The 21,694-nt window shown below is 42.3% G+C and overlaps 2 protein-coding genes and 1 non-coding gene across 3 annotated transcripts; 2 read left to right on the plus strand and 1 right to left on the minus strand.

The window, feature by feature from the left end:
- Window positions 1-914: 914 nt before the first annotated feature.
- On the minus strand, window positions 915-7,325 carry setd6 (SET domain containing 6). The gene is made up of 9 exons (XM_004069804.4): window positions 7,216-7,325; window positions 6,823-6,897; window positions 4,095-4,239; window positions 3,884-4,025; window positions 3,602-3,796; window positions 3,405-3,534; window positions 3,147-3,327; window positions 1,830-1,966; window positions 915-1,321 (listed from the first exon to the last, which is right to left on the minus strand). Exons 1-9 carry the CDS (start codon window positions 7,240-7,242, stop codon window positions 1,001-1,003), a joined length of 1,353 nt encoding a protein of 450 aa, XP_004069852.1. The 5' UTR covers window positions 7,243-7,325; the 3' UTR covers window positions 915-1,000.
- Window positions 7,326-7,776: 451 nt separating this feature from the next.
- On the plus strand, window positions 7,777-7,848 carry trnap-ugg. Its single transcript has one exon. It is a non-coding gene; the product is annotated as a tRNA-Pro (tRNA).
- A 6,803-nt stretch (window positions 7,849-14,651) lies between these two features.
- On the plus strand, window positions 14,652-21,208 carry bbs2 (Bardet-Biedl syndrome 2). The gene is made up of 17 exons (XM_011476428.3): window positions 14,652-15,377; window positions 15,838-16,065; window positions 16,143-16,268; window positions 16,386-16,448; window positions 16,643-16,720; window positions 16,836-16,940; window positions 17,045-17,131; window positions 17,802-17,937; window positions 18,039-18,178; window positions 18,364-18,493; window positions 18,600-18,771; window positions 18,848-18,977; window positions 19,058-19,177; window positions 19,385-19,522; window positions 19,697-19,809; window positions 19,881-20,029; window positions 20,889-21,208. The coding sequence occupies exons 1-17, from the start codon at window positions 15,261-15,263 to the stop codon at window positions 20,993-20,995; spliced, it is 2,139 nt and encodes a 712-aa protein (XP_011474730.1). The 5' UTR covers window positions 14,652-15,260; the 3' UTR covers window positions 20,996-21,208.
- The last annotated feature ends 486 nt before the right edge of the window (window positions 21,209-21,694 follow it).

Genomic DNA, 21,694 nt, shown 5'->3' on the forward strand with positions numbered 1-21,694 from the left:
ACCAAAATTTGCCCGCAAATGAATTTTAGGGATCGTTGACAGATTTCTTATGGGACGGGAAAAAAAAGTTCAAAATCCACTTATAGAACCGGGGATATCCAAAGGAAGTTTTTAAATTATGGGATGTCCACAAGGTCTATGGCTTGGTGGCTGTTTTTTGGCAAGGTGATGGTTTTCCCACAACATGAGAAGAGAACGTCAGTTGGGGTGATCTTCACAAAATTTCATGCGCCACGACCTTACGACTACAACCACTGAAGTTTTGTTGACCTTTGACCTCAGGAAGTATCTTGACTTTACAAAATAAATCACCTTTTAGTACCAGCTACAAGTTTTAACCCTCCTAGGCATTTCGATCTATTGCCTCTCGGCTCCCCAAGCATCACTGGATGGCTACTTGGTGAAAAAAAGCTGGAAATGGAAGTTGAAGAATTTGAACAGCGTTAATGTGGCAAGTTAGCAAAAAGTGACGTTTCCCTGTTGCTTGAACATTTTTTTACTGGAATGTTGAAAAGATTTAACAAATTAATCGTTGGCTCAAGCTGAACATAACCATATGACATGAACATATTAGAAATGGGGGCGTGGTTGTGAGAAAACCTCTGAAACCTCTTAGTTTTGACGATTCTTCTAAAATTTACAGACCTGTTTTTCCGCTCCGTGCGACTCAAAAATAAATGGTTGCCATAGAGACTGAACTAAAAGAAAGGCCGCCGTTTTTTTTTCATGAATTCTGCAGCTCCAGGCTGTCAGAAGCAGACAGGGAGGTGGCATGGGGCGCCTGTTACCTCTACCACGCTGCACCCAGCTGTACATTGAATGCAGAAGTGTTTCAGGGGTGACTTCAGTTTCAAAAACGACAGCAGCCTCCTCCACGTTGAAATTCTAACAACCATTAAATTCTCTCAGAACAATCCCAGTTTTATGAATCATGTTTTTATTGACGTAGAAATGTGTCACTCGTCTGTCTGCCGCCCCAGAATGCCAAAGGAAAAGGCGGTCATGATCCTGTGAGCTCCATAAGTCTGCACAGAATCCTCCTCTGTCCAAAGCGGACCTGCAGCGCCCTCTGCTGCCTGCTGCTCAGCCCTTTCAGGGCTGCATCGTCCTTTATCAGCGCCCAGTCGCGGTCCTCGCCGCCCCCGTAGGACTGAAGCGTCAGCCGGGCAGCCTCGTGAATCAGTCGCTTCCACGACGGCTTCAATCCAGGAAGGCCGTCGTTGGAGAAGGCCTGAGAAATCTGCTCCTCGTCCTCGTCGTCTTCCTCCCAGCCTTCGTTGTCTTTGAAATCCGAAAACTCTTCCTCAGACATACAGAAAACCTGCAAAAAAGACTGCTGATGACTACAAAGTCCCGGCAAATACATCTTATGGAAATGTTTCAACCCCCTCAGAGGGGTTTGGTGTTCCACCAGGCTCTCCACCGGAGCCCCTTCACAAAGCTACGTATTTTACAATTCTTATTCTAAAAACTGCTTTGTGTACTTTACTGCATCTAAAATTAAACAACTGCAGGTCCTCTTTATGATTGTCAAATACATTTACTTCAATCACAAAGACAATATGTTTTAAGCAGAGCTTTTATCAGACCTCACACCTCCTCAGTAACTTAATGCAAATGTTAATGCTAGCTGAGTTTTTTATTTACTCGTCACTTTTTCGTAAATTTGGTTCTATTTCCCCACACTACAAGTCTTTCCAACTGCCGTTGAAATCTGTTTTCTTTTACCCACAATTCCAGGGGGCTAATGAGGATGAAAACAAATCTAGATCCCTCAAACACAACACAAAATGATTGTGTGTGTGTGTGTGTGTGTACATGTGCGTTACCTTGAGAGCGGTGTGCAGCTCTGAGTCTGTCAGACAGCCATGTTCACTGAAGATGAAGGCTTCTCTGTCCTGCGTCATCCCAGACAGCGTTTCCCATCGCACCTCCACCATCGCCCGCTCTGAGTCGAACAGCGCCTCTGTGGGTGGAGGGGGGGTGTGATGTTAAATCCTATAGAAAAATGTCTGAACAGAAGACGTGACTGTTATTTCCATTACGCATTAGTTGTGCAAATTGGATTTGTGATAATAAGTTCCCTTAATGGAAACCAATTTCGGAAGAAAAAAACACGCATTTATTGAAAAACATTTTATGAGCTCAGAGGAGGTGGTTTATTTGGGGCGTATCAAAATAGACATATTCAGCAAAACTGCAATGGAAACACTTTTTTCAAGTTAAACACACTTCTAGGTAGGAACTGGCTTTCCTGCGCCCTGCCCAGTCGGCGCCACTAGAAGTTCCACAGCGTCACACAGCTAATTAAAAACTGTGTCATGCAGAATTGTTGGATCCAAAGCACTTCTGTCAAATCACCAACCGAGACTTCCCAGAATTGCTTCGTCCGTATCATTAGGAAGCTACTTTGGAAAAAAATGTTGGTTTCGAAGTTTGTAGGTTTTAATCTTAAACTTGCAAAAGTATTGTTTCCCTGTTGCTCGTGTATTTTTTACCAGACATTGTGAAAATGTAATACACGAATCCATGGCAGAACGAAATAATGACATTATAACGGTATTAGGAATGTGGGCGTGTTTAGCACAAAACCTCCGTTGCCAAAGAATTTTTTTTGCAGATTCTTATAAAAATTACGTAGACCTGTTCGTCATCTCCAGGCAATACTTTTATTACCTCTTCAATTGCTTTAATTATACAGATCTATTTTTAATTTATATTTTTTTTTCATTTATGTTTTTCTTTTGCTGTAAATTTAGATCAAACATTTGTAACATGTCTTTAGAATTGCAGAATGTCAAAGCAGGTGTTCAATATCTATCTCAGATGCAGAAATTGCCATATTTTTTTCTGTGATTTTTCACTTTACATTGAAAACATCTGATCTGGAGATCAAGGTTTATTAATAACAAGTTTAAAACGAATCAAAGCATATGGAGGGATGTGAATTTGGGTTTTAAAGTCTTTTCTTTCTTGAACTGTGTTTGTATGTCGTAAGAGTTCATTTTTTTCTGAAGAAGACGCCGACACACTGCCTGTTTGAAGTTTTTGTTGCTGCTGATGATTATCAGATAGACGTCGTTGCTGTGGGTGTTAAAACTCTGGTGGAAATGGATTTTATTTGAAAAGGGGGTGTTGGTCGTCACCTTGCATGGCAGCTTTGTGCAGGTTGGCGGCGGGAATGTCGGCGGTCTCGTTGCTGTTGTTGGGGTACGGCTCGGTGAAGCCGTACATGTGTAGAAGCTGCCAGTTAGCCATCTGCCCATACGTGTTAAACACCTCCTCCCCGGCGTGGATGCGACGCACACTCACCATCTTCAGGCTGTCCTGACAGTGAAACACCCACAGCTTGTCTTTAAAGCACAGAAAACTCTTCCGACTCAGGAAATGCTGCAGCGACTCACTGCTGAGAACTCCAGGTTGGCGTTGTGATCGGACACATGGTTGAGCATGTCTGCCATGGGAACCATCATGGGCGGGTTGGGGGGTTTCTCCTCCTCATCGTCATCCTCATCCTCCTGCGGCTCTTGGAAGCTGTTGGAGAACAGTGAAGGGTGAATGGAGGGCTGGGCTTGGTGAACCTGTGAACACGCCTGCTAACCTGTAGGCCATGACGAAGGCCACCAGCTCTGTGTACAACTCCAAGGTGTGTGTCTTTGGGTTCCACAGATCAGGGTGTCTGGTCATGAAGGGCAGAACAACATCTTCGTATTCCCGCTGGATGTTGGATAAGTCCTTATCCACGGCCTCTGGCACGCCGGTTCCCCTTAGCAGCCGGTCCCGCTCCTCCTTAGACCTGAAGGAGGGGGGGGGGGGGCATTTGGTTACAAAGACCTGAAACTGGGATCAGACCTGACCCGCAACATGGACGTGGAAAACAAACCAGAACATGGGATGATCCAGCCTCCGCAAGTCAGGCCACAGAGACAGGTAAGGCTTCCAGTCAGACTGAGGGGACGTGTACTCATACAGCAGAGCCAGCAGCAGAGGGACCCAGCAGGAGGAGCTCTGCAGAGACGCAGCCTCTGAAGCAACAAGACGGAGTCACAACCAGGAAGGACCATCTCGGTCAGGCAGCTTTAGCATCTGCTCACCTTTTTGCAACAAGGCAGACACGGCTGTAGTTCTCTGGTGGAGGAGAGCGGACCTAGGGATTGTAAATAAAACCTCGCCTTCTTCGATGTCCGCTTTAGCAAGCATCCCATAATCTGCTACTGTTCCTTCTTGACAAACGCACACCTGAAAACCACAGAAGAATATCAAGAGGTGGTCTCAACCTGTAATTCTGCACAGCAGCAACACTAAAAGTCCCACTACGATCATCTGTTTATTTGATATCTTAATTATTTATTTTCTCTTTTTACTAGTTTTATATACATATGTAAATACATTTATTTATTTGTATTTATTTATTTTTAATTTTTTTTAGTCACACTTACCATTTTATATGCCTATTAAGGTTTATGTAATTATTTGTTTTTTGTTTATGTTTTATATATATTTTAATTTTATTCCTTTTACATTTTATTACACTCCAGTGTTTTCCTCTGAAGGATCCTCCACATCGGTGACTGACCCTTCTCAGTGAACGGGGTCGCTGCAATGGGATCTCCCGGGTCTGACTCTTTTTGATCTGATCTGGGGGGTTCTGTGGTAGTGTTCTCTGTGCACTTGAGTGGGGGGGTCACTGATGTGGACATGTCCCCAAAACATCGTTTCCCCACTTCAGGACAAAGCCAGGTCTCTACATTCCATCATTTTATTACTTTTTTATCATGGTGTGCGTATGTGTGCCTGTGTGTGTGTGTGTTTGGGGGGGGGGGGGGGTTGTCGGCACTGTTTGTCTTGTCATCTTGTTTTTAAATTTTATTGTATTTTATGCACAGCACTTTGAGTGACATATGTTGTTGTAAAAGTGCTATATAAATACAGATTGATTTAATTGGATCTATTTTCAAAGTGTTCCCAGGGGTCTTTTAATCACGATTTTACCGTTTTTAGCTCAAATAAAAAAAACGTGTCAGTTTCTAGGACATTGTCTCCACAGAGCGACAGTTAATCGGAAATTCACCTTTGAGTTGAGGGGGGGGGGACCGTCAGTACAGAGTGAGCCTGCCTTCATTTTCCATCAACTCTTTATTTACACTCTCTCCCACTAGTTTACAGCCCCTCACAGCCTCAGCCTAACTTTACCTGTGCAACAAAAATGGCGCGCAATATTGGAACCATCCTGACGTACAGTTTTGAGCCAGATACTAGCTCAGACGAGGAAAACATGGATTTAGTCGTCTGCAGGTGGATGCATCAGAATAGAGCAGAGCAGGGAGCTTATGGCTCGCAGATTGTAGTTTGTCACAACGTCACAACTACAAGCTGTTTACGACGCTGAAGTTAGCTTCCGATTCACAGCTTCCGATTCGCGAAGGCACTAAAGAAACATTCCGCTGCATTTTTCGCACTAAGACCACCCTAAAACCGGGTCCTGTTCAAAAACCGCAGGACCTGGACTGCTTAAACCTGACTTAAATTATGCGTTAGATGGTAGAGAACACATTAAATACAGTTTCTGATTTGTGAAAACTTCCTCTGATTTGTGAAAATGTTAAATAGGCTGATTTTTAATCGCATTTTACACACTAAGTCCACTTCAGACCAGGTCCTGTGCAAAAACCGCAGGACCTAGACTGCTCAAACCTGAGTTAAATTATGCGTTAGATGGTAGAGAACACATTAAATACAGTTTCTGATTTGTGAAAACTTCCTCTGATTTGTGAAAATGTGAAATAGGTTGATTTTTTTATCGCATTTTACGCACTGAGTCCACTTCAGACCGGATCCTGTTCAAAAACCGTTGTGTGAAATAGTATCATTTCATCGAATTTTATGCAATTTAAGGATAATGGGGACAAGGGAAGGACAACTTTAAGGTAAACACCATAACAGGAACTTTAAAGTAAATCAGAAAACAAACCAAGAAATATTGAACAAAAAAACAAAACTTAAGTCAGGGGTACATGCTAACCATGACCATATATTTGTCCAATCTGACATCTGTTTCCCAGTTTCTTTTGTATGTTGAGATTTTGATGTCGCCTCGTCTAGCCTTCTTGGATTCCTGTAGTGCATCGTAAAAGTGCCAGCTTTTGTCTGGGCAGAAGTCTGTGGATTGCAACAAAGTGATTTTGGTCACCCAGGTGATATGTTAGGGCCACCGGCTCGTACCTGTGTGAACAAATACAATAGTACAATGCAGTATAAAAAATAAAAGTGTTAAGGAATAAAAAAATACATTTCCATCCAAATTTCATGAACAGGACCTGGTCTGAGAAAAAGCGATAAAAATCAACTTATTTCACAAATCAGAGGAAGTTTTCACAAATCAGAAACTGTGTTTAATGTGTTCTTTAGTATCTAATGCATAATTTAATCCAGGTTTGAGCAGTCCAGCTCCAGCGGTTTTTGAACAGGACCCGGTTTTAGGTGATCTTAATGCGAAAAATGCAGCGGAATGTTCCTTTAGTGCCTTTGCAAATCGGAAGCTGTGAATCGGAAGCCAACTTCAGCGTCGTAAGCTGTTTCAAATGTTTGTTTGTTTTTCTCTGCTCTTGATTCACAGCAGCTTGTATACAGAAATACACAGAAACACAGCTTTCAGCATCATTACTATCATAAAGTGCCGCATTATCCTGTTTTGTGTTGATTGATGCCTGGGTTGGTCCATATCATTATCCCTCCACCACCATGCCAACCAAACCAGTGAACTCTGATTATGTACTTACATACATGGTATATTGTGCCCACTTCTGTGAAAAACAATCCTACCTTTTCGCTCAGGTGCAAACTAACTTTGTCACACCATTGAAGAAAGTCGTGAAGGAGATCTGCACCTTCATCTACCTGTAGAGAACAGTCACGTGAGCAAACATCTGATAAACTGGGCTGAATGGAAGTTTTCAATAAACTCGTTGACCCGGATCTGCAGCTGCAGGGTTCAGAGAAAGTAACACACGTGTAACGGTGAATGTAAACGGTCCTATATAGCCTATAGGGGGCATTGGCCCGTATTAATACACCTAAACGAAAGAATCGTATCGCAGATTAATTAATTTCCGCCTCGTGTTGCTCGTTTCTACAGTTTTAGCTATACCACCAACACACGTCTAGATCGTAAATCAGTGACGTATTTAATGTTTCTCGAAGAGGATAAACTGGCACCTTTTGTCGTTTTGCAGCAGTCGCCATTTCTCGACCTTCGCCGAACTTTGCTACAGCTAACAAGATGTTGGGTAAAGATTGAAGTGCGCCCTTGCTCAGTGTGTTATGGCATTTTAAAATTTTACTATGTGTTCATACATTGTGTTTTACGGTAATGTGAAGACGGCTACGTGAATGTCGTGGAGTAGTTTTTCCTCAACACTGACTTGCAGGCCTCTACATCTAGTGTAAAATAAACGGATGCTATTTTAATGATGAGTTTATGATTAAAATTTAGTCATACTCTTAAGTTGTCTCTATTGTTGTTGGCCCGAATTTACAAACTGAGAATACAAAAGTCTGAATTATATCATTGTGTAAACTAAAGCTGCTTTAAAAAACGTAGGCTCGCGTTATGTTGTTGTAAGCTATGTTTTACCAGCTATATATTGTGCTGGTAGACCATAGGCATAGACTAACTAAAATGCAATTTGAAGGAGATCTCAAATCCACCCAGTCAACATTGTATTGCAGTGAATACACAGTCTATTCTTATACGTACACTCTCACTGTCATGAATGTGGCTCGTTGGTCTAGGGGTATGATTCTCGCTTTGGGTGCGAGAGGTCCCGGGTTCAAATCCCGGACGAGCCCAGCCTTTTGTTTATTAAATTGTTGTTGTTAGTTTTTGGGTAACCGCACGGATGTTTTTCTTTCTTTATTTCATAGTAGCATAAAAATAATCAGTATTGTTGTTTGCTATTAAAATATGCAAATTAGCATAACACAACCTACAATGAAGCCCTATCCCATATATGATAACAATAAGCATAATTTGCATGTACTTTTTCTAAGTTGTACCAACAGACTTTTGTATTCTGTGTATTTAACTATTTTTAACAACAGAAATGCGAAAATGGGAACACATAATTATATTTCCTTAACTTTGTCACCAGAGTGTGCTGTTTTGCCAACATCACACTTCATTTTTAGGATGCCACACAACCTCTTTACACAATCCAAAAGAGTTAGAAGCTTGTTGAACCTCTGGAGTATGTCTTATTTAGGAGGTTACTCCCAGGTTTAGGACAGGGTTTCTTTGGTGACAATGTTTGGCCTCATCCGTGGATGTCAGTGTCAGCTAGACTCAAACACAAACCATGATAGCAGACACACATACACGGACCAAAAATATAAATGCAACGCTTTTGTTATTGTTCTTGTTATTGCTTTTGTTTGTAACTTCGCACAGCCATTGAAGAAGAGTGGACCAACATTCTACAGGCCATAGTAGACACCCTGATCAACTCTATGCGAAGGAGATGTGGCACACTTCAAGAGGCAAATGGTGGTCACACCAGATACTGACTGGTTGTCTGAGTCTCCTGACCCCCTCAATAAAACAAAACTGAAGATTTCAGAGTGGCCTTTTCTTGTGGCCAGTCTAAGGCACACCTGTGCAATAATCATGCTGTCTTATCAGCATCTTGATATGGCACACCTGGGAGGTGGGATGGATTGTCTTGGCAAAGGAGGAGTGCTCACTATCAAAGATTTGTGAACAATATTTCAGAGAACTGGTTATTTTGTGTATGTGGAAAATGTTTCACATCTTTGAGTTCATACCGTAAAAAATGGGAGCAATAACAAAAGTGTTGCGTTTATATTTTTGGTCAGTGTATTAAGGTTCAATGCTACACGATATAGCCAAATATTACAAGGGTCAGGGGGACCCATTTAATATTGGGAAAGAAAGAAATATTCTCATTTATTCAAGTTATCAGTGGCATTCTTGTGCATGCCTGTCTCATCTGTGTCCAGTGAGGTGTCTATTTCAAAGCAGGAGGAATATGGAGTTATTTCAGTCTCAATAATCAGAAATGCACACAACCGGTTTTACAAATACACACGCTCCGATTCACAAATGTCATTTTATGCAAACGTGAAAAATAAATTCGGAAATACACACCCTGTGTTTCACAAACACACACATTGTGTTTCACAAATGCACACTAAATGTTTTACAAATGCACAATAAGTGTTTCTCACAAATGTGCACACTGTTTTTCACAAAAACATTTTAGAAATTCACAATAAATGTATCAGAAATGCAGACTAAGTGCTTCACAAACGTGATTTTTAGGTACACATGTGATGTGAACTCACAGATCATTCGAATTGCAGACTGTGCATTCAAAATCCCGTTCTCGTTTGTGAATCTCCCCGTGTGTGTGAGAGATTTTTCTACGGTGAATATTGAGACTCATCTGACGGAGCGGGTCGACTAATCTCACCATTGGCTAGTGAATCTGTCAATCAAACTCGTCGGCAAAGCAGGCGGGTTCGCTTTTAGCCAATCGTATGGCCCCTTACACTTTCTCTACGCTTTCTGCGGGTGGCAAAAGCCCCGCCCATGTTTGATTCTGTACCAGTCGGTCGTTAGCGTGTTAGCTTTAGCATGGCTTGTCGGTTTATTTGCCTTCGGTTGTCAAAATTTACTGGCTTGTGCAACTTTTCAGTGGACCTGGTAGCAAGGCAACATTGGTTGAATGCAGTTGACATATAATCCATCGAACTCTGTACTGGTCATGAGATTTAAAATGAATGTTTCACTCGGGATTGTTTGTACGTTATCCTTCTCTTAGCTTTCATGCTAGCGTCATTTCAACACTCAGACACGGTCCCCTTCGGTCTTGATCATATGAAGGTGGAGGAGAAAAACCTGCAACTTCCACAGGTTTTGTGGAGAAACTGGCATCACTTTGCTCCGTACCACGCAGTGGGACTACATTACCTCAAGTTCATCTCACTGTCAATCACAGATACCCAATACACCTCCCCTGCTCCCCAAGTCACTCTGCTGGACCTTAATTTTATTTTTTTAATAACTCAAATGTCATAGATTTTATATTGTAACCATATACATATACACCTCTTGGCCAGGTCACCCTTAAAAAAAGTTTCCTCATCTCTCTGGGTTTTATAACTGGTTAAATACTACACAACAAAAGATGGTCATAGAACAACAAAGTGCAAACATTCACCCTTTATTGCAGAGTAAAATTCAGTGAAAACATGGACAGATTAAAACATCAAAATTTAAGCAAATGTGGGATCTCTACTGATTTGAATTTTATTTAAACTGGAACTAATTTTCATAACATCCTTACATACAATGAAGTCCCTTGAACAATACAGCAGTATTTATTTGAACTCTGTCTTCCTCCCCTCAGTCTCTCTTCTTCTGTATGTAATTATGTCGCCTAAATTAAGTTCTAAACAAACGGGACAGTAAAGATGTAGGTCCACTCCCAAACGGTCTGAATTACACAATGGGTTGATGTCGTCTTGCAGTTCCAACATTTGTGGACCCAAAAGGGGACTGTCCCATACCAGGACATTGATCCCAGGATGAGGTTCAGCCATGGATCCACTCTCTTCCCATTCATTCTCTGGAAGCAGCATACCCTGACAAAAAAAAAAAGATACTGTTTATGAACAGCACTGTTTTTTTTTATGTTTTAGATTATGTATGAACAGAGACCCACTAATAATGACTTATATTGTTTCTAGCAGACCTCATATCTCCATAACTGTTTATAATTTGCAAATAAGTGACTCTTAACAAAGTAGTGAGATTAGTACAGCTGATGGCTCATAATGCCATGCATTGTGATGCATTTTGAACTTGCAGATGTGCTATTCTTCCTACTTGATTTAAAAACCAAACAATTTAGGGAAATAGTTTGCACCACACAACAATAATACTTTTCATTCATTTTTGATGAAAATTCCTTGTAGTCATTGTGATTTCATTATACTGTTCTTGATACTTTCCACTTTAGTCGAACTGCACACAAATCAGTTGTCCAGTACAGTGAGATTAAATAAAGCAGTGTTTTTCAACCAGTGTGTGTGCCGCGGCACACTAGTGTGCCGTGGGAGATGGTCAAGTGCGCCGTGGGGAATTGCCCTACTTCACTGATCTAAAAACATTTCCCATCTCCAGGAAATCAGCTCTTTGTTAATCCAAACAGGCACTGATAAAAACACTGAGTAGTTAGGAATATAAAAGATCTTAAAATGACTTTTTCTTTGTGTTTATTTAATTCTATAAAATACATTTTGATAAGGTTGACAGTGCCGCGATTTAGCTGCAGCTATAACTGTGTAAGGAAAAGTCGCGCCCCTTTAACTGTCTCCGCCAATCATTATTGAAGGCTTGATCACATGTCATCAGTCTGACCAATCAGAAGTGGTTAAAGTTTTCCCTTCCTTGTTCTTAATTCTGCTGATAAAGTCGCTCAGTTATAACAAAAATACCAGCTAAAGCTCGTCTTTAGCGGTGTAACTTTCCACAGAGTCCAGTGTCAGACCGTGGAACAAGTGAACAAAGGTTGAAAAACACTAAAATAAAGCACTTACCCGGGGATCAGAAACAGGGTTCTGGGTCAAGCCCAACTGCCACAGCTGATTTGGTGTCATGCTTTGCTCCGTCCTGATTGGATGGCTGTCCCACGCGTCACTAAAGACATCCAAACTGGCCTGAATGCGTGGTAGAAAAATATAGTGGCAGCAGAATACGTGATGTTACCGATATTGAGCAAGTCTTGGTCCTCAGGAGAGTGCAGGATGTTGTAATATAAACCAGTAACAGTCATGAAGACATCACACCAGAGGAGCTCAATCCTGTATTTGGAAAAAAGCAAAAAGAAATATTATATTGTCAGATTTATTTTTAATACATCATTCACTTTTATGTTTATATTAATGCGTCTAAAACTAGGTTCAACTCACCGTTGATTGTGTGTACACTTTTGCTGCAATGAAACTGTTTGTGTCAGTTCTACGTACTGTGAGCATCAACTCAGCTATGCCCACATTTTGTCCTCCGTGATCTCCTCTCACCCTGACAATAACATGAAAATCATGTCTCAAACACATAATTACAAATGCATCGCCAATACGGTACACATCAATTTAAAATGTAATGTTCTTATGTATGTTGCCAATAAGTAGAATTTCTAGGTTAGACAAATTGCAGGAGTGGGTTACATGTATCACTGGGGAAAAAATTGAGGTGAGAGAGACTGTTGAGGGGGGGGTAAAATGTTATCCATGAGGGGAAAGAGTTTTAGAGTTGCCTTTGTTTTCAGAGGAGTCTAAAAAAAGTTATTTTATTTTTGTACAAATAACCAAGTGCTTATACTGCCTGATATGTGAATAAAATATTTCTTTATGAATAACATGAATACCTCAGAGGTAAGCCATAAACGTTCACAGCGTCACTGAAGAAGGCCAAGTGGGTGTCTGCACAGTTGTTCTCTGCTATCTTCAGGTACAAGATCTATGGAATACAAGTACAAATACTTTCAACTGGCAGATATTTACAGGGGCAAAAATGCTAAATTCCCAATTGATAGGTAAAACAGTAATACAATAGGATGATAAAATATGAAATAGAATAGAATAGAAAGGTATTTAGGATGTCACACTTCAGCAATTCCTAAAGAATAAATAAAAACACGACAAACATGGATTAGATCATTTAGCTGTCTGAGATTAAATTACATAATTTTCAAATATTAGAAAGGGGAATTTTTTAAAACACTCTTGCTATGATAACTTGAGCTTGTAGTAAAGAACAGCTTTAAAAAAAATCAGAGACAAGACACTGATCACAGGAAGCCTGTGTGTAATACTTACAGTAACTTCTACTCTAATCACTGTTGATAGCTGATTTCTCCCATCCACCCTTTCTGTGACTACTTATCGACTACAAAACAGACTAAAAACATAATGTTTGGGATTCTTGTCATTTCGTCATTGGAAGTAAAGATACGGGGAATTTAGTGGCTGTCACTCTGACACAATCTCACAGGGCTTTTCAGCACAATACGGGTTCTAACGTTAGAAACTTAATGAGGCTTCTTTCATTCAACAGTGGATTCACGTCTGTTATATTTACAAAATACAGTTTTCATGAATGTCATATGAATTAACTTTGTTGCACAATCCACCCCGTCTTAAAGTCTGGGTTGTGAAAAGACTGTGTCTAACTTTAACCCGGATCGCGTTTACACAAAGGCAGCACATTGAACAACTAGCTAGCTAGCTAGTTAGCATAGCATCAGTGTTTAAACAAATCCCCGTCTCCAAATCAATACTTTTTATTAAACTTTCTGTGCTGCTGTAAATCCGGCATGTTTTCCCCTTAGTTCCTTATGAATCATGTTAAGAACCTACAGATTGGCTGTATATCTAGCTTGAACCGACGCGCTAGCTTAAACTTCCCTCACACTCACAGGGCAGACAGACACAATTTGAGTCAAAAGCCGGCTAGTTTCGAGGCCCCTGGTTGGTTGTAGTTACTCGTGTTGTGTGAAGAGCTGGTATGCCAAGTATAAAACTTGACAAAACCATCATAAGTCCTCCCCCGCTTTCATAAAAAATATGACCGCACAGGCTAAGCTAAGCTAATTTGCGGTGGGGGTACTCTGCAAACGACTCGGCTGCAGTGTTCATAAAGCATTCACACATGTCACTTGGCCAAGGAGAACGCTTCAACTTAGTATTCAATAACATTACAGGACGTACAACGAGGGAATAATAATCAAATAAGTGCATTACTTACGGGCTGAGACTGATCCCTTTCAGAAGAACTCTCCGCCATGTTTGCCGCCCGCGTCCTCCCAACTGCTGTGTTGAACAGCTCCCTCCCTCGTCAGTTGAGAGTGAAGAGTGTAAGGGGCCATTCGATTGGCTAAAAGCGAACCCGCCTGCTTTGCCAATGAGTTTGATTGACAGATTCACTAGCCAATGGTGAGATTAGTCGACCCGCTCCGTCAGATGAGTCTCAATATTCACCGTAGAAAAATCTCTCACACACACGGGGAGATTCACAAACGAGAACGGGATTTTGAATGCACAGTCTGCAGTTCGAATGATCTGTGAGTTCACATCACATGTGTACCTAAAAATCACGTTTGTGAAGCACTTAGTCTGCATTTCTGATACATTTATTGTGAATTTCTGAAATGTTTTTGTGAAAAACAGTGTGCACATTTGTGAGAAACACTTATTGTGCATTTGTAAAACATTTAGTGTGCATTTGTGAAACACAATGTGTGTGTTTGTGAAACACAGGGTGTGTATTTCCGAATTTATTTTTCACGTTTGCATAAAATGACATTTGTGAATCGGAGCGTGTGTATTTGTAAAACCGGTTGTGTGCATTTCTGATTATTGAGACTGAAATAACTCCATAGAGGAACGTTGTCAAAAAAAAATAATAAATCGCCTAACACCAGCCACAGTGGAGAAACTCTAACATCAAAAATGTTCATTGAAGATAAAAGTTTGTTAAATACCACATGTAACGTATAATTTTTAATCTGAGTGTATCCAATTTTGTATTATTTTATCAAAACAAAAAGGAAATCTCAAGCTTTTATTCTGAAAGATTAAACAGGAAGTCGTAACTTGTCTTTGTTAAATGTCGGGCGTAGCTAGTTGGTCAGGCGGTTAATTTCAAGAAAATTTCACTGTTTTCTGCTGTCGGAGCTGCAATAACATTAATTGCTCAAATTAGTACTATTTTTAAAAATCGGTCAACTCCCTTTTGTAAGTCTGTACTGGTTATTTCCAACGAAACATAAACAATTAGCGCTAATATTCGCTAATCGTGCTAGTTAAGTTAGGGTAAAACAGCGATAACCTTAATCATTTGAGATCTTACTGTTTATGTTAGCGCTAAACGGTTTCCAGGATGTATTATAGTTACATTTATACTTTCTTGTGGAACAGGTAGCGTTGACTGACAGGAAATCTCGAAGATATTAGCTAAACCAGCAGCTTTCGCGCCCTCCCTCTGGTGGTTGCCTGGCAACAGTGGCCAGGCTAAAGCCTGTAATTACATTAGTGTAGCAGAATCTGCCGGTTTCCACGGAAGATATCCGGTTCTGCTCGTTTTCCTTTGGGTTGGGAGAGCAGGGCACCGTGGGTTTGTACGTTTTGTTGGTTTGTTTGTTTTTGTTTTGTTTTGTGCCGATAACGCGGAAGGAACCATGATGGTCCCGATTTTCACCCTGAAACTAAACCACAAGATTAACCCCCGCATGGTGACCATTGGCAAGTTCGATGGAGTGCACCCCTGCCTCACTGCAGCCACGCAGGCTGGGAAGGTGAGGAGCCCCGTGCATTTCTTCACGTGTTATGGTCTTCTCCTCTTTTATTTTTTTAATTAATCACCTCTTTTAGAACAAGGCTAACTCTTTTATTTTCTAATTTTTATGTTTAACAACAAATCTGCTGTGGTCTTTACTTTGTTTCTGTTTCTTTGTTTGTTTGTTGATATGTTGATATGATTTGGACTTCAGGGCCACCGTAGATAGTGCATGGTTAATGGAATTATGTCAAGAAATAAAAGTTAGGACGGATAAACCTTCTAACATCCTGGGGGATCTGTTTTGTATGTTACTGTTCTGTTTTGTACATAAAAGTGTTAAATATTAATATTTTATGGAGGGTCACAGTCGATCAAATAAATAGGGAATATAAGCCCTCTGCTCATCAAAAAAGAGCCTCTTTTCTGTGTTTCATAGACCCAATGACCTTTCTTTCTTTTTCTTCCCTCCATGTAAGGTTTTCATCCACAACCCTCATGTTCGGGGTCAGAAACCTGCAGCTCACCGACTGACCCAAAGCACCCTGGACTCCGACATCTCTCTCCTTAACATCAACCAGGCAGTGACTTGTTTGGCTGCCGGGAAGCTGGGTCCAGACACGGTTGGGGACACTCTGTTCGTGGGGTCTCAGACCAACTTGTTGGCCTATGATGTTCACGATAACGCAGACATCTTTTACAGGGAGGTGAGTGGAAGCAAGAGGTGGGAGGGAAGGCATGTGAGCCACAAAGTTCAATTCAGTTTTGGTCTCCATGTGTTTAGGTGACGGATGGGGCCAACGCCATCGTTTTGGGGAAACTCGGCAACATCCGTTCTCCGCTGGCGATCATTGGTGGGAACTGTGCCTTACAGGGTTTTGACCACGACGGCAATGACCAATTTTGGACAGTAAGATACGATTAAGGAGATGTCATCTAAAAGGAGGATGCTGTTGTTTGACCTTTTGTAAACACTGACTTCATTTTCATGACCATAGTTTGCTGTCGTGTGTTTGCTTCTTTTCAGGTGACGGGGGATAACGTCAGGTCTCTGGTGCTCTGTGACTTCACTGGAGATGGGAAGAATGAGGTTTGTCCTGCATTCTGCTCTTCTACACAAAGTGCTTCACAATGTTAAAATAAGATAAAACCAGAGAAATAATAGTGCACGATGCTTAAAACATACTCAGACATTTAAGTAAAACACTAGTTTCAAAAAAATACATCAATAAAATAAAATAAACTTTGACTTAAAATCTCATGATGGTCTGTTGATGCTGGCAGCTTCTGGTGGGATCTGAGGACTTTGACATCAGAGTGTTCAAAGAGGATGAGCTCGTGTCAGAGATGACTGAGAACGAGGTGAGCTTCTGCAGGACTGTGACCCCTCTGTCTTTGAAAGGTTTTAGTTTGCAATCAGCGGAGAGAAAAATAACGTTGGTCATTGAAAAGGTTCTTTTTCATTTCTGTCTCTCAGACGGTGACGTCTCTGTGTCACATGCACGGCAGCAGGTTTGGTTACGCTCTGGCTAACGGCACAGTTGGCGTGTACGACCGCACCGCTCGCTACTGGAGGATCAAGGTCAAAACCCGTCTCTGACTCTAAAAACATGACAACTTGTTTTAAGTCAATTACTAAGTTATTAAGTACCTTTCTGTTGTTCTGATTTCCATATTTCACTACAGTCAAAGAACCACGCGATGAGCATCCACGCCTTCGACTTGAATGGAGACGGAGTTGTGGAGCTCATCACCGGCTGGTCCAACGGAAAGGTGCGGTCAGGTTTTTAAAAGTAATTAGCTTTAAAAATCCCACTCTGATCATCTTTTGATCTATTTTCATAGTGTTCCCAGTGGTCTTTTATTTCCATTAATTCTCTTTCATATAGTTTCTGCAAAGTGGCAGTAGTTCTTTAGAAATTAGCCTCTGAGTTGTGGGCGGACCATTGCCGCGGAGCTACCCTGACCCGCCTTCCCCTCCCCACTACTAAAATCTCTATTTGCGTGCTCTCCCACTAGCTTACAGTCCCTCACACGCACAAGCACACTTCATGATATAGGATGGAGCGGAGCAGGGAGCTTGTGCCCCGCCCAGTGTCACAAATACGATCTTTTTGAAAGAACAATTTTTTTGTCTGCTCCTAATTTACTACAATTTGAGTAAAGAAATACTCAGAAATACGATTTAGAGCTTAATTTTCTTTATTGATGTCCTCCATCATCAGAAAACAGAACATGTTAAAAACACCAAAAACAACATTTTTCATCAGAGTGGGTCTCTAAAGTCGCTTGATTTTCTGATGGAATTACTAAATGACTCTGTAATTGAGATTTCAGACAGAGGAATGTGGTCAGAAGTGAGCCGGAAGTGCTCAGCATCGCAGCTGAAGTCTCAAACTGGGAACATGACATTTGCTTTGATTTGATCAAATGTTTGTTTCAGGTCGATGCTCGAAGCGACCGCACAGGTGAGGTGATCTTCAAGGACAACTTCTCGTCTGCCGTGGCGGGCGTGGTGGAGGGAGACTACAGGCTTGACGGGCAGAAGGAACTCATCTGCGCCTCCACAGATGGAGAAGGTGAGCGCTTGAACGCCCCGTTTCATTGGTGCATTTTTAACAGACCGCATGCAGATTTTCTGGACTCCTCTGTGTGTCTGTGTGTGTGTGTGCTATTGTAGTTCGTGGTTACCTGCCAGCCAGTAAAGACCAGAAGGGGAGTCTCATGGACTCCAGCTCTGAGCAGGAACTCATTCGAGAGCTTAGCCAGCGCAAACAGAACCTCCTGCTGGAACTGCGTAACTACGAGGAGAACGCCAAGGTGCCCATCGCAGACGGATGATGTTTTGTTGGAAAAAACATTTTCAGTCCTGATTTCCCACCAGAGCAAAGACTTGTCCTTCTCTGTGACTCATGGTGGGAAACCAGGAGTTAGTTATTAGTAACGAGACAGGAAGCAGTCTGGGCTCCAGTCTGCCTCATGTTTTATCTACTTTCTTTGCTCAGGGGGTGTCGCAGACCAACAGCGAGGTGGGGGTCATTCCAGCCAACACTCAGCTGCAGACAGCTCTGTCAGTGAAGCCTGCGACTGAGGTTCAGAGGGCCCACGTGGAGCTCAGCATCTCCACTCCCAACGGTACGATTCTGAAAGCCCAAATCTTGGATTCAAAGCAGGTCAGACTCTTACTGTTGATACCCCCCACCCACACACACACACACACAAACACACACACACTTTCCAGAAACCATCATCCGTGCCGTCCTCATCTTCGCTGAGGGAATATTTGAAGGTGAGAGTCACGTGGTCCATCCCAGCGCTCAGAACCTCTCTGGGTGTGTCCGTGTCCCCATCGTTCCCCCAAAAGACATTCCAGTGGATCTGCACATCAAAGCCTTCGTGGGAGGAAAGTGCAGGTCTGACGAGTGTGAAGTGACAGCTTTCATCTCACACTTCCCGCTCCTCACTCACGCCCCCCCACCTTTACCGCAGCACCCAGTTCCACGTGTTTGAAATCACTCGCCAGCTGCCGCGCTTCTCCATGTACCAGATCTTGGCGGACCCGTCCGCCGCGCCGCCAGGGGGCAGGGTCTCCTTCAGCGTCAACGAGCGGCCCCAGAGGGTGGGCACTCGCCACCGTGCACACTTTCCTGCACAGGCTTGTGTGTGTGCTCGTGTTGACGTCCTCCCATCTGTCTGAAGGTGGTTATGTGGCTGAACCAGAACTTCCTGCTGCCAGAAGGAGTCGAGACCCCAAATGTCACCTTTGCTTCCCTCAGAGGCAGAGGACTGTTGTCTTTCAACATGGCCAGCAATGGACAGGTGCGCACAAACAACACAACACACCTGTGGGAAGTCACAGTGAGGATCACAAAATATGTATTTTTACAAAGTAATTCCTTCTTCCTTTGAAGGACAGGAGCAGCAGAGCGTATTCAGGAATCTGCTCACATTGAAGCGTCTTCTTATCAAGTTTTCTGTCAGATTCTGCAGTGATCTATGTCGGGAATCCTTTGTGTTCTCAACCAGATCACCCTGAGAACAGATGACATCGACCTGGCAGGAGATGTGGTCCAGTCTCTCGCCTCCTTCCTGGCCATGGAGGATCTTTCTGCTGAAGCAGACTTTCCCACATACTTCGAGGAGCTTCGCACGACTCTTACTGAGGTTCTGATGCTGCCGTGCAGATCTGTTTGTCATTATTCATCTCTCTTGATGTTTGATCCATTCTTATAGAATCTTTTTTTTAATTTAATTTGTGCTTCATATCCGAAAAGCGTTTAGTTGCATGTTTTTCTAAATCAGCTGTCTCTGCTTCAGTTGCAATCCTTTGCGTTGCAGGTTGACGAGTTTCACGCCGTCCATCAGAAATTAACGGCAGACATGGCCGAACACTCCAACTACATCAGGAGCGTGCTGGTGCAAGCAGAGGACGCTCGCCTGATGGGCGACATGTGAGGAGTGACAGCAGCTAGAATCTAGAGTTAGAACAGCGTTTTCATTAGAGCCCTTTGCTCTTCTGCAGGACGGCCATGAAGAAGCGTCACAGGCAGCTGTACGACCTGAACAGAGACCTCATCAACGAATACAAGATCCGATCCAACAACCACAATGCACTGGTAGCCTGTCTAAAGTCTGTGAACCAGGCCATTCAGCGGGCGGGGAGACTCAGAGGTGGGTCGCTTCTGTTTTTTCCTGCAGAGTGGTGCTGCTGATCCCAGGTCTCTGTTTCAGCCCTTATGTCTGTGTTTAAACCAGTAATCATAACATTGCAAGCATCCTTTGGATGAAAGAATTGGCTTCATCAATTCCCACAGTTTACTCAGATAAAATGAAGCTTTTAGCATATCAGTATCAGCTTTTGATGGGTCATGCTGGAAAGCAGCGGTTCTAAGAATCTCTTTCTGGTAGGGAGTCAAAACAGTCGACTCTCAAATGATCAAAGCCCCTTCTTTACTTTTTTTTTTTTCTTGCAGCGTGTTCTCTGGCTGCTCGTTCACACCAAACGTGATTCGCGTCAAAATGTTTGGTACAGACGAGATCTTTGGTCCTGTGGCGCAATTTGAGCGCCAGGCGTGGTGCGTCTGTCCTGCAGCAGCACAATTTGAAAGTTCAAGCATCTGCAGGGTTGCTGGAGCCCGTCCCGGCTACAGTCTGGAGCGAGCGCCCACCACGGCGGACTGGCTGTCAGACTGAGAGCCGATGCAAGAGGCTGCATGCTCGGCCCTCCTAAACTTTATGATTTATTCCTTATTTTCATCGAGACGATAATAAAAAAGATTCTCTTAGGCAAATTTACAATGAACTCCTGCCCCTCTGCAGAAACTATGTTATAAAAACGACGTGTTTTTTGATTTTGCCAAAAAAAAAAAAAATGTCTTTATCACAATTAAATAACCACTGGGAACACTTTAAAATGCACCAAAAGATGTCCATTATAGCTTAATATTACAATAACAAAGACAGAAAAACCTTGTCTGCTCTGTTTCTGTGCCTACCCCTGTATTTCATTTGTGGGTGTGTTTCACTTTAGTGGGTAAACCCAAGAACCACGTCATCTCTGCCTGTCGAGACGCCATCAAGAGCAACAACGTCAACGCGCTCTTCAGGATCATGAGAGGGGGCACGGCATCGTCCTGACAGTGACACAAGACGTGAGAACTGTGGAGGAGCCCTGCGCGTTTCCTCACATTTGGCTGCACATCTTTGACTTTTTGACGGTTCAGATGTGGTGAAGTATCTCGGTAGAGGACTCAGATCTCAGTTTTTATTTGTAGAATAAACTCAGAGGCAGTGAAGGTGATTACATGTTTGTGGAAGTACTGTTACTATTAAAAAAAAAGAAAACTGGAAGTTTTCATCTCTGCTCCTTGACCTCATTATGTTGTCCGCCCCCCTCCAGGCACAACTGTTCTGCCCGAGCTTTTGGATATCAGCGTGGGGACATTTTTCTCTGCTTGTCATTTTGAACAGATGTTGGGACTGAATCTTATTACTCCACAACTAGGCCTGCACAATAAATCACAAATTCAAGCTGTGTAATTCGCTAATCGCAAAAGTCGGCCAAAATTGCAATAAATGGTTACCTTAAATGTATTAAGAAATTCTTATGGCAACTTGACGTGTTTAACGATTCAAATAACCCTTTCTGCATTTGACCAATCAGATGGAGCCTTTTATATCATTGACCAATCAGATGGAGCCCTCTTATGTTAGACGCTCGCCTCCGACATAGACGAGGGTGATTTGGAATGTAATTTAAGTTATGTTGACTCTTATTTAAATTAAACTGTTGCAGTGAAATTGAAATGATGTATTTAGTTGTTTTGCTATTTGTTC

Source organism: Oryzias latipes, chromosome 6, assembly GCF_002234675.1.
Source record: "Oryzias latipes chromosome 6, ASM223467v1".
Taxonomy (NCBI): domain Eukaryota; kingdom Metazoa; phylum Chordata; class Actinopteri; order Beloniformes; family Adrianichthyidae; genus Oryzias; species Oryzias latipes.

Coding starts and splice junctions, on each gene's coding strand:
- setd6 (XM_004069804.4), bottom strand. CDS start 7,242: ATGGCGACTGCTGCAAAACGACAAAAG. Junction 6,898..7,215: donor CTGCTGCAAAACGACAAAAG/GTGCCAGTTTAT, acceptor TGTTCTCTACAG/GTAGATGAAGGTGCAGATCT. Junction 4,026..4,094: donor GTCTGCCTTGTTGCAAAAAG/GTGAGCAGATGC, acceptor TTGTTGCTTCAG/AGGCTGCGTCTCTGCAGAGC.
- bbs2 (XM_011476428.3), top strand. CDS start 15,261: ATGATGGTCCCGATTTTCACCCTGAAACTAAACCACAAGATTAACCCC. Junction 16,721..16,835: donor CAGAGATGACTGAGAACGAG/GTGAGCTTCTGC, acceptor TCTGTCTCTCAG/ACGGTGACGTCTCTGTGTCA. Junction 18,494..18,599: donor CAGCATCTCCACTCCCAACG/GTACGATTCTGA, acceptor CACACTTTCCAG/AAACCATCATCCGTGCCGTC.